At 47.8% G+C, this 16,885-nt stretch overlaps 1 protein-coding gene across 1 annotated transcript; it reads right to left on the bottom strand.

Moving 5' to 3' along the window:
* Positions 1-263: 263 nt before the first annotated feature.
* On the bottom strand, positions 264-4,827 carry LOC148815787 (uncharacterized). Its single transcript, XM_088904688.1, has 2 exons — positions 4,785-4,827; positions 264-1,288 (listed from the first exon to the last, which is right to left on the bottom strand). Exons 1-2 carry the CDS (start codon positions 4,825-4,827, stop codon positions 264-266), a joined length of 1,068 nt encoding a protein of 355 aa, XP_088760814.1.
* Between the last annotated feature and the right edge of the window lie 12,058 nt (positions 4,828-16,885).

The raw sequence follows: 16,885 nt of genomic DNA, 5'->3' as shown, positions 1-16,885 counted from the left end.
CCCCCGGACTGCAGCGAGCTGTCCCGTCACGGTCCTTAGCCGCAGGCTGGAGGCCTCCCATCCTGGGGGGTTGGTGCCCTCGGTGTCGGGGAGGACGCCCGGTCGGAGTAGGGTCACCGAAGAACCGGTGTCGAGTAGGGCCAGGCAGGGTTGGTCCTCGATTCGGCATTGGAGGTACAGGCCTCGGCTACAGCCGACTCGCCCCACGGTGGCGTGAGGGGCACCGGTTTTTACAGCGCTTTCCGGAGCGGGGGTTGAGGTGTTCAAGGGCGGCCTTCCCCGCGCTGAGCCACCCCGTTCCCGTTTCCCGACGCCGATCGGGGAGGACGAGGCTCGGGTGCCCGGCAGAACCGGGCTCGGTGTCCTCTCTTCCCGCAGCGGTCGCAAATCAGCGTGCGGGGCTGTTCCGCGGGGGTCGCTGCCCGGGCTGGCTCCTCTTCCCCCTCGCTGGATTCCTCCGTCGCCGTCTCGGTCAGCCGGCAGGGCGCACTGCGTCTGGTGGCGCTCCCAGCCACCCCGAACACCGCCTCAGCCCGTGTGGCAAGGGCCAAGGCCTGCTCCAGCGATGTTGGCGCGGCCAGCTGCACGTGGCGCCGCAGCTCCTCTGGCGAGAGGCCCTTGAGAAAGGCCTGGAGAGCCATCTCCTGCTGCGCCTCCCGGGGGAAAGTTGGGTATCCTCGGCGGGCAAGGAACATGACATCCGCGGCGACCGGGCCCAGTCGCTCCCCTGGTCGGCGCCGCCGCAGGGCCAGCCTCTCCCGCATCAAGTCCGGCGCCTCCTCTACACCGAAGCGCAGCTGGAGGGCTGCCGCCAGCGCCGCGTAGTCGCCTCTGTCTTCCTCCGGGACGTCCAGGAGCACCTGGCAGGCCGCTCCTTCCAGCGCCGCCGCCAGGTGGCCGGCCATCTCCGCCCGGCTCCAGCCATTCGTCCGGGCCGCGAGCTGGAACTGCGCCTCATAGGTTTCCCAAGGCGCTTCACCATCGTAGCGACCTGGTCGCACCCGCGCCGATGGGTGTGGGAATCGCTGATCGGCTCCGGCAGGGAGGGCATCTTCTCTCCGGGGCAGCCGCCCCAATTCTACTGGCGGGGCCACTACTGGGTAGCCCTGGTAAGGGCTGTGGCCACCTGTCGCACCCAGGAGTTGCTCAGGCTCCCTATGTGTGCTGCCGATGGGTTCTGCGTCTGTCAGCGTCAGCCGGCGCTTAACAGAGTCGGGTAATGTCTGCCACGAGTTGCTCATTCTGCCCGCTTCTGACACCAATGTAGCGTTGCAGGTTCTTTTCAGAACTAAAGAACAGTGGAGACGCGATTAACCAGCCAAAACACTGACTTTATTTGACAACCACACCAAAACCAAACACAGGATCTACACACACATGAGGAGACTGACGGAACACGTACACATATTTAGGGTGGTAATTACCTAACAACACACTACACTTTTACAGGACTACACAGGGCACTCGAATTACTAGGACATTATTTACACAGGTAGGGTCAGCCGCTGGTCATCGTGCTGACCCTCATACTCTCCCCGGCTACCACTCCCAGCATGCCCCGCGGTACTACGAGCGCCTAGGGGCGCTTCCTCCTCACCACCAGGCGAGGGCGTTACAGTATTTTAGCCCTAAATGAATTAATAGCAAACATGGTTTACATAAAATACATTTTTCCAAGAAAGTTTATAATAATACCATCTATAGTTGAAATCTGAGCCTAAATATAAAGGAAAAGCATTTTCAGAGAGCAATCACGCTGTGTTTATGTAGAAAAAGCTATTAGGTTTATGAGCAATCTAATTACCTATTCGCTTAAAACGCTATATAAAATAAAGTTTATTTAGAGATGAATGATCAGTGTCGCAGTTTGAATAATTTTCGTAGGAGGGCTTGGACAGATTCCAAGTGCATTTTTGCAATTTATGTTGCAATTTAGAGCTTTCTGGCAAGAGGAGACACCCAAATTATTGTAACGCAACGGGGCTCAGGCGGGCGCCCTTGCCGCATCTGGTCGGCCCCACACCGTCTGGGGCTCGAACCCGGGACTTCCGCGTCTCTCTGCAGCGACCTAGCCCCATGAGCTAAAGAGAGATCTCTCTACAGCCCAGTAGCTGTAGTCCTGCTATCACAGGGAAGGGCGGTGACGTCACCTGCTCTGGTACGCCGGCTCTTGCACAGTACCTGTCGGCCGTAAGCATTACATTATAATGTAACATGCCACTGTTTGTGCATGAACAAAGTTAAACTGCAATTTTCCTTTGATACGCGATTAAAAAAGAATTTTTTTTTAATCCCCGGCGGAACACACTCCATAAGAATCAGCGCTTTTATACAGTATATCGCTTTTAAACACATATATTTAAACACACGTTTACGATTTAAATCAAAACGCGATTCAAATCAATATAAATGTTTATTTTGTAACGCATAGGTTACTATTCATTGTTATATAAAAGACTTAAATTCGATCATGTTGTGATATTTAGAAATATAAATTTGTTTGGTGCGAGTGAGGTTTTATTTAATCTCTGACCAAGGGAAACGTTTCATTTTTTCAAAGAAATGTTTGTTAAAAAATAAAGTCATAGTTCCATGGGATTCAATCACAGACCACGTGACATGGGAGTCAGGAAACTAACACACAGCGCAACCAGATTTGACAACGCTATAAAAACGCTATAAAATAATGTGACTAGGCACAGAACAAGTTTACAGCACAGTACAATAATAAATGCTGACCATGACTTTAGAAGCATAAATTACCTTACACTCAATTTAAACACAAGCTGTCTTTAGCCCTCTAAGCTGGTTCATACAGAAATGTAGAGATCCAGGCTCAGAACACACAGCTTCATTAGCGAATACATATGCAGGACAACTAGAGAAGACATTTTACAGAGGATGGATTTTTAGAAACATCCCATCAGTGACATCACTGAAGTCAACTCCTAGGTACTGTAACTGTCATATGGATAGTTTCACAAGAATCAGACAAAGGTTTAAGCATAGCTTGTTCTAGATAAAACTGCAAAAAAAAACAAAACAACAACCCATAATGTACTTCTTTGCGGCTCTGTTTGCCCAAATCATATATTCACAACGTGAAATCTAGAAAATAATATTACGTAACTAAAATCCGCAATATGGAAACAGAACCTGTGTAATTGTTGATAGATGATGTACTCGTAACATTTTTACAAGACGAACTACAACATTTAAAAAATGACTTGTATGTACTTGATATCTCTAACCAATCCATGGCCACATTGTTAAAAGCAGAGTCCCAGCACAAAACGAAACTAAAACGCATACCGTTTCGCGCTTCTTATTAGTTGCTCAAAAGTAATTTGACCGTATGAAATGCATAATATAAACCTAGAAACATATACGTGAGCAGTATTTACGCACTGTAGTATCGGTGTTAAGACATACCTCTCAAATACTGTAAATCAAGTTAAAAATATCTCAAGACCGATTCTGGTCATAATGAAACCATGTTTCGTGTGTGTTTTCTTTAAAGTACCGAGACCAGCTATATACTGTATGTTTATGTTCCAAAATTAATATTGTTTATGGCCTTCACACGCGTTGCAGTAAGATTTCCCTTCAGTGGTAAAATTAGATATGAATATTCAATACTTAAACAGGCACAGTTAAGACATTAAATATACATATACATACTGTATACAGTACAGTTTTCATACGGTAATATGTTTATGTTCCTAAATCAATCTCTTTTATGAGCATGTGAAAGGCATGGTGAATCGATTCTCAAAAATTACTGTACTTTGCATGATTGGAAACAAATGCGTGATTGCGAAATGCTGTGGTGTTACTTTTACAAAGACGGTCAATGAAAAAACGAATGTGGACCAGGGCAATACTTTGAGTTTACAGCTTGTCCAAGGTCATTCATTATTAATACTATTAGTAATATCTTCGTTAAAGACTTTGATGGCCACAGCTCAAACATGAGAGGTTGAGCTTTATTAGCTCCACCTTGCGGAAATTCCGGATACTATTATTTTGCTTGTCATATTATAGGAGAATTTACGGTAACTCGCAGTATTTACCGGTAGCTTGCGGTAGACTGCGTACAGCGTACCGCAAAATAATGTGGTATCGCCCGCGCATTTTGAATGGCTGCATCTGTAATCTCTGACCCAGGGAAACGTTTTATTTTTTCAAAGAAATGTTTGTTAAAAGAAAAGTCATGGTTCCAGCGGGATTTGAACACAAAGCATGTAACGTGGGAGACAGGAACCTAACGCATAACGCCACCGGCAAGGTCACATGCAGAGTGCTGAAAAAGCACTACAGAAACATTATCAACAGACAATGTACAGCGTGTATTATTCTTGTGTTGTGGTACATGAATATAATTATATTGTTATTAATTTCTTTAAATACGCGATTCCATATTATTTCCCTTTTAATCAAATTCTAAAAGTATGCTTGTTGACTCCGGTATCATGTTAGTTAAAGACTTCGAAGCTTAAAATGTTTAGGGAGAAATGAAATACTGGTGTGTATTTTTTATTTAAAGTACCGAGACCAGCCATATACTGTATGTTTATGTTCCAAAATTAATATCGTTTATGGCCTTCACACGGGTTACAGTATGCTCCTATTCTTTTTATGCTCAGCTACTAAGATTTCCCTTCAGTGGTAAAATTCCATATAAATATTCAATGCTAAAACGGGCACAGTAAAGACATTTACTGTAAATCTTTCTACAATCAACCAACGGACCATGAGTGCCCGTCGGTCAACCAATCACGTACCACAGTATTTTGCGTCACCGCGCGTCACAATGCGCGATGCCATAGCCAATTACCTCCGGTACGTGTCTGTACTGCGCACTTTGAATGGCTGCATCTGTACAGAATTGTTACTTTTCAATACTCTTCAGAAAAAGAAAATATTGCACGTATATTGCATCAAATTTATTAAAGCATGCATTTATGAACATCTTCATGTCAAAACTATTTTTTTTATTAACACAAACTTTTTTGTAAATTCTTCAAACCATTGCGTTGCTCAGTCGTAGCTGTATCTTGTATAAAATGTATAAACTAGCCAACTTTTCCAATGATCAAGGAACATTAGAATTACTGTTCATTCAAAGTTAAAGTGTAGCATTTGAGGCTCAAAAGGCGAAATCTGAGGTTCTTATTTCTATTTTGTGAGTTGCGTTAACCTTTATTTGTATAGAACCTGCAGCAATACCATACACCTGATAAGTCAAGCTTTACTTTGCTAGACAGGATCACTCACCTCTATAACTAAAGTTCTAGAGCAGGTGCACAAAAAGACATTAAATAAAATAGTTCACGAGGAATGGCGGTAGCCGAAGATTGAGAGAATGTAGAATTGTTTATTGTAGTGCGAAGACTTGGCTTAACTTGCTTGGCTGAGGGCCAACCTCCTGGCCATTGGACGGGGAGGATAGGGTCCCCAAAAGAATCAAACTGGATCCCAATAACCAGTGCAGAAAAACAATGGTCATTGACCTAAATTCATCCAAGGAGAGAAAATGCTTGTTTGAGGATATCGGTTGTTTTTAATATATGCGTGATAGGCCTCTGAGGACCAGCAGCCAAGTTGTTTGATAAGATACTCTGGGATGGCTTGTTGAGAAGCGGAGGAAGTGGCACTTGTTCTGAAGGAATGGCCATAGAATTGTTAGGGAGGAAATCCAGCAGTTAGAAGTACATTTTGAAGGTGAGAGCAAAACCAGCCACAGGTCACGATAAGGCCCTTTTAGTTTACGAACAGAGGATCAGTAGGGGAAGCTCTGGACAAGGTACGAAGTTGCACATAATTGGATAGAGGCTTGTATGGGCTGATGTAAGAATAGATTTTGAAATAATATATAAGGGTGCCAGACCTGAACTGATCAGTTTTGCTTTTCTTAAAATGGAAGGTTAAAGTATCGGTAAATAAGATATTGATGTCAGACAAGCAAAGTTGGGAGGAAGGATCAAAGGATGTGGAAGCAGCGGTAAATTCAGTATCTCATGAAGCTGTAAAATGCTAGCAGGAAATAGGGATTTCAGTGTGTTGTCAACCCAGAGTGAGTGGTAACCAGATCAGAGAACATAAATGCAGGATGCCAATATGGTGACAATTTGTTGACAATATGGTGACAATATGGTGAGAATTTCGAAAGATGGGAACTTTGTTTGTGGAGAGGTGGAAGGATTGGAAACTTCCAGGCAGTCCAATAAGAACTGAGAGTGCGAGGAGCAATCCCTCAGAGGATAGTTTGCTGGGCCAGCTGGAGATAGTGATGGAAAGGATGATTCAGAGGAACATGAGTTCTGAATAACCATTGGTTTTGGTAGTAGCCTCCAAAGCCAATGGAGGGAGCTGAATCAGTAAAAAGCTAGATCATTGTAGAAGAGCAATATGCCATTCCAGTTGGCCAAGAATAGCTGACAGCTTGAGTTCAGATTTGCAGTTAGCAAAAAGGCTTACATGGTGTTGAATAGAGGATGCTGAAGAGGCAAGGTCAAGAAGGTAAGAAATGAATGGCCTTTAAGTATGATGCGCATGGCATAATTGTGGTGGCAAAGCAGGGAGTGTTTCCTTATTGTGTAAAATTTAGAAGAGAAGGTAGAAATATGCAGCTGAATACAGTCAAGCTTGTCATAAGGAATGGAGACAGAGAAATCAATGGAATTCAATAGTATGGGAGGGGCCAGATATTTTGTCCAGGGCAAAAGGCACACCTAGTTTCTTTCAAAGAGAAATAAGTATAGAGGAGGCTCTTGCAGGCGGGGCTTTAGGGAAATCTATGGTGAGGAAATCATCAAGAAAATGGATAAGAAAGGGGAGCTTGTAGTTATTTAAGAGGATCCAGCAGAAAGATTCAGCTAAAGTGTCAAAAAGTTTCGGGCTTTTCTTGCAGCCGAAGGTTAGGCAGACTGCGTAGAAGAATTTATTCTTCCAGCAAAATCCAAAGAGATGCCAGAAGGCGGGGTCAAGAGGCATCACCTTAAAGGTACTTGAGATGTCAGCCTTAGCAAGCCAGGCACATGGACCTGCCGTTTTGATGAGTGAAAAGGCATGGTCAATCATGACAGAATGCAGGGAGAAGTCAGAGCTGTGAATAAGACTATGAATACTTGGCACGCAGGAGTTATGTGGAGACAACAGGACTATTATGAGGTGTTTCTTACTGGAGTATTTACGGACTCTTATACCAATAGGATTGATACGGTATGTGGGAAATGGCAGAAAATCAAATGGGCCACTCATGAAACCTTTCTCAACTTCGGATGCCAGCAAGGAATCAAAGGACTGGGGATCGGCAATAGCAGATTGCAGGCTCTTGCAGATGGCAGGGAAAGAAGGAAGTGTGCACAAGTCAGAGTGGTGGAGCAAGTGGTGGAGCAGAGAGGGAATGTCAATTTGGGGTACACAGATAAGTCAATCGTTTTTTGGGAATGGGAGAAGCAGAGTGGGCATGGAAGGGCCAGCAGGAGGCACAGTGAGTGAGCATGAGCTTCACCGCAGAAGTTACAAATGTGAAGGAAGTGACAAGAGGAAGAGGTACAGGTCCAGGAATTAAAATTATTGCATATTTTGTTAGCCTACAACCATCATGAAAGGGTGACTGTGTACGTCTCTGGACCAAGTAGATTTGAAAAAGACCTGGAAAGAAATGGAAAATTGGGATGGTTGAGGAGAAGAGGCGGGGTCAGGGTCAAGCTTGCGGACCGTATTTGGGATAAGGTTTCAGGACTGTGACTAGGAGGAACAAATGTCACAGAAAAGAGATCTGACACCAGCAAATATATGGCAATAAAGCTTGATGTCGAGGGCTCTCCAGTAGGTGCGCTGGTTCCACTGGAACTGGAACTGGACAGCAGCCTTAGCCGAGAATTGCTTATGATAGTCATAGAACAGGGAGCCCCCAAAGCGAACAAATACAGATACAGCCATTCAAAATGCACGGTACAAACCCGTACCAAACGCAACTACCCACAAGCCACCGCAGCGTACTGCGGTGCGTGATTGGCTGGCCAAAATGACCGACAGGGGCACTCATGGTGCATTGGTGGGTAGTAAAAAGATTTAATCATTTAATCTCTTTACTGTGCACATTTTAATCTGCTTAGTATTGAATATTTATATGAAATTTTACCACTAAAGGGAAATTTTAGTAGCTGAGCATATAAAGAAGAGGAGCATAATGCATCTGAAGGTCATAAACAATATTAATTTAGGAACATAAACATATTACTGTATGTAAACTGTACTGTATATGGCTGGTCTTGGTAGTTTAAAGAAAAAATACACACCAGTCTTCCATTTATCCCTAAATATTTTAAGCATCAAAGTTTTATGAAACGGTCCACAAATATACGATTGCTGTACAGAATGAATTTTAATTAAAAAAATATTTAACACGAAACTTAAGCTGTTTACGTTCCTCCGCCTGAGAATATAGTCACTCGTTGCTACGCAACGCAGAAACACAGCCACTAACTACCAAAGAGAGGACATTAGCTAGTCAATATGATAAAGGAATAAATGATTTTTTTGTTTATTTTTTTTGTACATTTATTTGAACATTTCCATCGATTGTACAAGCACTTGGAAACTGTCCAATCCCTAGTTTGTCAGGCATTTTCTTTTACACTACGGGCATGCTCACGGTCTGTGTTTTCTAGGATATAATGCCGGCAATTTGTTGGTAAAATTGGGTTTCCAATAATGCCGCAGCAAACTCTTGTTTTATGTCCACTATAACAGACAATCTCCCTTGCTTTTAACCGAGCCTTTCATAATTTCCTAAAATGAAAATGATTTAAACTGTGACAAAATTATGGGGTGTCCCTATACCAGAGATTACGGTACGGCTTCAGAATGGTGATTGGCTGATGCCATCTGACACCCCTCTGACTGGGGAAAAAAGACCTGCTGATCTGTTCTACATATCAGGAAGACAGCAGCATACAGTGTGTTGTTTCTATTCGAAACATGTATTTTAAAAGTTTAATTAAGAAGTAAAAACCTTACAGCTTACACAGATTTCTAAGCTGATCTGGAGGAAGAAAAATCACCCATGTTTCGCGCATAAAAAGTGGTTATTAACTATCGAAACCTGTTTCATTTAACTTTTATATAGATTAAGAGTTCCCGTCACCCTCATTTCTATTTAAATCGCAAACCCGTGTTTAATTAAATGTCTTTATTGATTCACAATCTGGCAATGCAATGTAAATCATAATCTTTTTCTTCTGCATAATAATGTTCACCTCTCTGTCCAGTGAATTAATAATGTAACGCCCTCGCCTGGTGGTGAGGAGGAAGCGCCCCAAGGCGTTCGTAGTACCCCTGGGCATGCTGGGAGTGGTAGCCGGGGAGAGTCTGAGGGCCAGCACGATGACCAGCGGCTGACCCTACCTGTGTAAATAATGTCCCAGTAGTTCTAGTGCCCTGTGTAGTCTTGTAAAAGTATAGCGTATTGTTAGGTAATTACCACCCTAAAGATGTGTACGTGTTCCGTCAGTCTCCTCACGTGCGTGTCTATCCTGTGTTTTGTGTGGTTGTTAACAAATAAAGCTCGTGCTTGGTTGATTAATTATGTCTCCACTTCTTAAAAATCCAAAAAAAAAAACTGTGTCTCCACTCGTCCTTCGTTCTGAAAAGAACCTGCAAACGCTACATTGGTGTCAGAAGCGGGCAGAATGGACAGCTCGTGGCAGACACTACCCAATTCTGTTAAGCGCCGGCTGACGCTGAAAGAAACAGAACCCATCGGCAGCACACAAAGGGAGCCTGAGCAACTTCTGGGTGCGACAGGTGGCCACAGCCCTTACCAGGACGTCATGTTCCTCGCCCGCCGAGGATACCCAACTTTCCCCCGGGAGGCGTAATGGGAGATGGCTCTCCAGGCCTTTCTCAAGGCCCTCTCACCCGAAGAGCTGCGGCGCCATCGCTGGAGCAGGCCTTGGCCCTTGCTACACGGGCTGAGGTTGTGTTCAGGGTGACTGGAAGCGCCAGCAGACGCAGTGCGCCCTGCCGGCTGACCGAGGTGGCGATGGAGGAATCCAGCGAGGGGTAAGAGGAGCCAGCCCGTGCAGCGACCCCTGCGGATCAGCCCCGCACGCTGATTTGCAACCGCTGCGGGAAGAGAGGACACCGAGCCCGGTTCTGCCAGGCACCCAAACCTCGCACTCCTCGATCGGCGTCGGGAAACGGGAACGGGGCGGCTCAGCGCGGGGAAGGCCGCCCTTGAACACCTCAACCCCGCTCCGGAGAGCGCTGTAAAAACCGGCGCCCCTCACTCCACCGTGGGGCGAGTTGGCTGTAGCCGGGGCCTGTACCTCCACTGCCAAATCGAGGACCAACCCTGCCTGGCCCTACTCGACACCGGTTCGGTAACCCTACTCCGGCCGGGCGTCCTCCCCGACACCGAGGGCACCAATCCCCCAGGATGGAAGGCCTCCAGCCTGCGGCTGAGGACCGTGACAGGACAGCTCGCTGCAGTCCGGGGGAAACATGTGCCACCCCTGCTATCTCGCACCCGTTCAGGAGGACTGCATTCTGGGGCTGGACCTACTGCAGCGAGTGGGGGCCAGTTTGGACTTGGACGGGCAGGAGTTGGTGTGGCGGGGGGAGCGACTTCACCTGGTGGAGGGCAGGCCCGGCGAAGGCCGAGGGACGCGGGCTTGCCGGAGCCGGGAGAAAAAGAGGCAGTGGCGGCGGCAGTCGCCGGGGCAGACCAGGCCTGCGAGCCGGGGAGCGAGCGTGCCGGATCCTGCCCCCGAGTTGGCCGGGGGGCCAGACAAGGCGGCGGCGGCGGGGGCCGAGCGTTGCGTGGAAGCGAGGCGTGCTGTCGAGGACCTCTACCAGCGGAGCTGTGAGGGCCTCGATCAGGACCAACGGCAGCGGCTCCAGGAGCTACTCGCCCAGAACGAGTACTGCACCCGCACTGCCCTGGTCCAACACGAAATCAACACCGGCGATGCTCGGCCCATCCGCATCCCACCGGGACGCATAGTTCACGCCAAGCGGACCGCCGCCGAGGAAAAGATCCGGGAGATGGCCGCAGCGGGGGTGATTGAGCCCTCCGCGAGCCCGTGGTCGGCGCCAGCTGTACTGGTAAAAAAAAAAGACGGCTCGTGGAGGTTCTGCGTCAACTACCGCAAGCTGAACGAGGTCACCTGGAAAGATTCCTACCCCCTGCCAAGGATAGATGACGCCCTGGACTACATCACCGGGTCAACCTGGTTCAGCTCCCTGGACCTCCGCTGCGGCTACTGGCAGGTACCGCTTGCTCCCGATGCTCGCCCGAAGACGGCCTTTTCCATCGGCCAGGGCCTCTGGCAGTTTACTGTCATGCCTTTTGGCCTGTGCAATGCCCCGGCGACGTTCGAGAGGCTGATGGAGAGGGTGCTGGTTCATGCCCGGGGTTTCGACCAGGCCTTGACGAACCTCCAGGCGGTGCTGGCCTGCATCTGCCGTGCTGGCCTGAGGCTCAACCCCCACAAGTGCAAGCTCCTGCGGCGGGAGGTGACCTTCCTGGGACATGTTGTTGGACCGCGAGGGTTGGCTACGGACCCAGGTAAGGTCGCCGCAGTGAGGGGCTGGCCGACTCCATGCACCGTCGCGGAGCTCCGCAGCTTTCTGGGGTTGGCCTCGTACTACCGGAGGTTCGTCCGGGAGTTTGCCAGCATCGCTGCCCCACCTCACCGACAAGGGCCGCCGTTTCGACTGGGACTCGGGCTATGAGACTGCCTTCGGCCGGTTGCATGAAGCTCTGGTGGGGCCCCTGTGCTGGCCTACCCCGACCCGCGGTTGCCGTATGTTCTCGATACCGACGCGAGTAACTCGGGGGTGGGTGCGGTGTTGGCGCAGGAGGGGCCGGATGGGGAGCGCGTAGTGGCCTACTATAGTCAGGCTTTGACTAGGGCTGAACGGAACTACTGCGTGACCCGTCGTGAGCTGCTGGCGGTGATGGCGGCGGTCCACCACTTCAGGCCGTACCTGTTCGGGACCCGGTTCCGGCTGAGGACCGACCATGCGTCCCTCACATGGCTGCTCCACTTTAAGGAGCCGGAGGGGGAGATGGCGCGATGGATAGAGATCCTGCAGGAGTACGACTTCACTGTCGTGCACCGTGCGGGGTCTCGCCATCTCAATGCCGACGCTCTCTCACGGCGCCCCTGCGAGGCTGCGGACTGCCACCACTGTGCCCGGCGGGAGCAGCGTGAGGAGGCTGTCCGCACCGTGGCGGAGGTGAGCACCGCGGCCACGGCCCGGGAGGGGCCACTGGGGGTGGGCCTGCCAGACCTGGCGCAGCGTCAGGCAGCTGATCCTGACGTGGGGCTGGTGCTCCGCTGGAGGAGCTCGCCCCGCACCCAAAGTCCGTCAAGGCCCTCTGCACCCTGTGGGAGGCCTTGGAGGTACAGGATGGGGTGCTGCGCCAGGGGTGGCGGGTACCCTCCAGTAGCGAGGTACAGTGGCAGCTAGTGGTGCCTCGGTCGCACCGCGGGGTGGTGCTCCGAGCAGTGCACGGCCAGCCGGGCGTGGGGCACTTCGGCGGTAAAAAAACCCTGCAGCGTCTCAGAGGCCATTTTTATTGGGGTCTTTGCCACCCGGACGTGGAGCGGTACTGCCGAACGTGTGCGGTGTGCGTGGCGCAGAAGGGTCCCCCCGAGCGCTCTCGGGACCCCCTCCAACAACACCAGGTGGGGGCTCCTATGGAGCGGGTGGGGGTGGACGTTTTGGGGGAGGCCTGGAACCGCTACGTCTTGGTGGCCATGGATTATTTTACGATGTGGCCGGAGGCCTACGCCCTCCCGGACAAGAGTTCCCCCACGGTGGCCGATGCACTGCTGGAGGGGATGTTTGCCAGGCTGGGGGTGCCGGAGGAGTTACACAGTGACCAGGGGCGTAACTTCGAGTCCCAGGTCTTCGCCAGAGTGTGCCAGCGCCTGGGGATCACTAAGATGCGGACCACACCGCTGCATCCCCAGAGCGACGGGTTGGTAGAGTGGTTTAATCGGACGCTCGCCACCCAGCTGGCCACTGGGACCGCCACCTCCCCCTTGCACTCTGGGCGTATAGGACCACAGTCCAGGAATCCACCGGGTGCACCCCGGCCTCGCTCATGCTGGGCCAGGAAATGCGAACCCCGGTGGACCTGGTCTTCGGCCCGCCGCCCGGAGACGGGTCGACACAGCCCGCTGGACCGGACTACGAGTGGGACCTGCGGCAGCAGATGCAGCGGGTGCACAGCTTTGCATGGACCCACCTGACACAGGCGGGGGTACGGCAGAAGCGGCACTACGACCTGCGCTGCAGGGGGCCTGCCTTCCAGCCCGGGGACTCGGTTTGGGTATACAACCCGTGCCGCCGCAAAGGCCTCAGCCCTAAGCTGGTGCCGTCGTGGGAGGGGCCAGCTGAGGTACTCGGGGTGGTGGGCGAGATCTGCTACCATGTCCTGTTGCGAACACGGGGGAGAGTGTAGGTCCTGCACCAAGACCGCCTGGCCCCCTACCAGGCCCGGGAGGAGGAGCCGTGTGGGGAGGCTCTAGAGGAGCAGCCGGGGCTGAAGCCAGCCGATAGTGGGGTGTCCGTGGTTCGCCAGCCGTCACCGCGGCGCAGCGGCCGCTCACGCAGGGTTCCACAGCAGTTAGCTGAGTACGAGTACAGCCTGAGGGGGGTGTTTGACGTCGGCGAGACGCCAGACACTTCAGGTGGGGGCAGTGTAACGCCCTCGCCTGGTGGTGAGGCGGAAGCGCCCCTAGGCGTTCGTAGTACCGCTGGGCATGCTGGGAGTGGTAGCCGGGGAGAGTCTGAGGGTCAGCACGATGACCAGCGGCTGACCCTACCTGCGTAAATAATGTCCTAGTAGTTCGAGTGCCCTGTGTAGTCTTGTAAAAGTATAGCGTGTTGTTAGGTAATTACTACCCTAAAGTTGTGTACGTGTTCCGTCAGTCTCCTCATGTGCGTGTCTATCCTGTGTTTGGTTTTGTGTGGTTGTTAACGAATAAAGCTAGCGCTTGGTTGGTTAATCACGTCTCCACTGTTCTTTTGTTCTGAAAAGAACCTGCAAAATGCTACAATAATAAACTTTATTTTATATAGCACCTTTAAAGGTGGCTTCTCAAACAGCGCTTTACAGGATAAAAACAACAATTACAACAATACTATTAGGCTGGGCAAACAATTTTTAATTTTTTAAAAAAGAAATAAAAAATGAGATACAATGATATGTTCCGGCTTAGACATTGCATGACTTTAAAACCTATAAAAACAGATTTCGAGAGTTAATAACCATTTTTTATGCGTGAAAAACGGGTGATCTTTTGCAGCTGACATTTCACTGTTTTAAACGAATAAGAAATTAGATTGCTCATAAATCTAATCACTTATTCTACATAAACACAGCATAATTGCTCTGTGAAAATGAACTTTTTCTTGTTCATTTTGGAGACTTTGATCGAAACTGATTTGAGATGTCAGAACGGATTTATTTTCTGTGTATTTCTGTGTGGGCATTTCCTACATTGCTTTGTCTTTCGAGATTTTAACTTTATATTTTGGCTCAGATTTCAACTATAAATCGTACCACTAATTACTAGCAGTAAATACTTATGTTTAGCTCCCTCTTACCACAAAAATATATGTTTTGTAGCTGAACTTTTTTTCGTATGTGTCTCTACCTACTGCGACTCGGACACGAAACGGTTAAAGATGGTGACAAGTCAGGCACCCAGAGGTGGGGTGGGGTGTCTTTCTGCCTCCATAACTAAAATGCCAAATAGGAGTGGCTTAAGCGACATACACAGTCGTGTAACTGACAGTTTGAGGTAGCCTATCGTGTACATTTTGTTGCTGATAGGTTAAGCTTTCTAAACTTAGCCCCAGAGTCATGTGAATGATTTTTCGCCCTGTTTCATTGGTTAAACGCAATGATCACAAGCACCACCATGGTAACTGGGATGTGTAGTTTTTAATTCAGTTTGAATTATAACTGTACGTACTGTCTTCGTATTTGGCCAGGGCTTTAAGAGAGGGCGCGCCAAAATTTTTCGGTGCCGTCGTCTGTGCTTTAAAGGTACCCCTGTCGCAGAAGAATTTGACCTCGGACCAGCGTAATATTGTATTTCATTGCACTTTGACAGATTGTCTTTAAATCAATTGTTGTCAGAATATCCCCACCTCCAAACAAGAACAAAATTGCAATGATTTCATTAACTGGTTGTTTCAGTAACTTAAAGTATATATTTAAAGTACTAATTTAACAATATATGTATATGTTTTAAGATATGTCTATGTTGTGAATGTCTGTAGATTGTATCTTATTTTTAGCTTTTGTTTTGTTTCACGTTAATTTTATAAGGGAGAGTGTCATAGAGACGACTCCCTTACCCTCCATCTTGATTAAAATACTTTTATTTTTTCACAATCTGGCAATACCAGACAGAATTCACATTCGCTACAGCCAAATGGCCTTGCAGATCAGAAAATTAAGGAACAAAACAATTATTGCTCCCGGCTCCTCAATGGAATCGCTTAAACATGCTAATGCATTGGTGTAACAGTCCGGGTGTGGCAAGCTTCTAATGTCTCCCGACTTCAGTGAAAGGAACCCGTCTTTCATTGGAAGACAATGAACATATTCTACCCGTACATGAGAATATAATGCTGGTGCGCAGGCGCAGTGGGGTGCTGTACGAGCTGTCAAAATTTTTTCAAAAAAAGTCAATTGAGTTTCCATAATATTGCTATTTTGATATTGCTAATTGCTATTGCTACAGAGTCTCTGTGACTACAACAGTACATTGTTTGTGAACAAACCGATTTCACAGGTATATTCAACCCCTAGCCACTGTTGTTTCATCAGTTGTTATCCTGTAAAGCGCTTGAGGAGCCACCTTTAAAGGCGCTATATAAAATAAAGTTTATTATTATTATTATTGATCATAATTTTCCTCCCAGAACTTGTAAATTGTTGTTGTTATTGTTGTTATCCTGTGAAGAGCTTTGAGAAGCATATTGTCCAGCTTGTCAGGTGCATTCTCTTGTAAAATAATAAGTAGATCTTTGGGGTTATTAGTGCTACTTACAGCAACCCAATGTAAATACATTTTGTCTCCAAATCCACCACCACTTGTATGAATCATAGCCCTGCCAAACGATGCAAATTCCGCTGCAATGGTTGTGTGCAGGAATTTTGTAGAATGGCATCTCCATGTTCAAGTAAACACTGCTCTGTGGGCAAATGCAAATGCATTTAAAAAAAGTTTTTATTAAAAAAAGCCACCTTTAAAGGCGCTATATAAAATAAAGTTTATTATTATTATTATTATTAATATTGATGATATTCTTCCTCCCAGGACTTGTAAAATTGTTGTTGTTATTATTGTTACCCCGTAAAGCACTTTGAGAAGCATACTGTCCAGCATATTGTATTTCATTGCACTTTGACAGATCGTCTTATAATCACTTGTTGTTAGAATATCAGGGCTATGATTCATACAAGTGATGGTGGATTTAGAGACAAAATGTATTTACATTGGGTTGCTGTAAGTGGAGCACTAATAACCCCAAAGCTCTACTTATTATTTTACAAGAGAATGCACCTGACAAGCTGGACAGTATGGTTCTCAAAGCGCTTCACAGGATAACAACAACAATTTACAAGTTCTGGGAGGGAAAATATGATTAATATTAATAATAATAATAATAATAATAATAATAATAATAAACTTTATTTTATATAGCGCCTTTAAAGGTGGCTCCTCAAAGCGCTTTACAGGATAACAACTGATGAAACAACAGTGGCTGGGGGTTGAAAATACCTGTGAAACCGTTTTTTTCACAATGTACTGAAGACACAGAGACTCAGTGGCAATAG

Source organism: Atractosteus spatula, chromosome 24 (assembly GCF_055471065.1).
Source record: "Atractosteus spatula isolate fAtrSpa1 chromosome 24, fAtrSpa1.hap1, whole genome shotgun sequence".
NCBI classification, from domain to species: domain Eukaryota; kingdom Metazoa; phylum Chordata; class Actinopteri; order Semionotiformes; family Lepisosteidae; genus Atractosteus; species Atractosteus spatula.
Note: the sequence above shows the minus strand (reverse complement) of the source record. Positions and strands in the feature narration are given on the sequence as shown.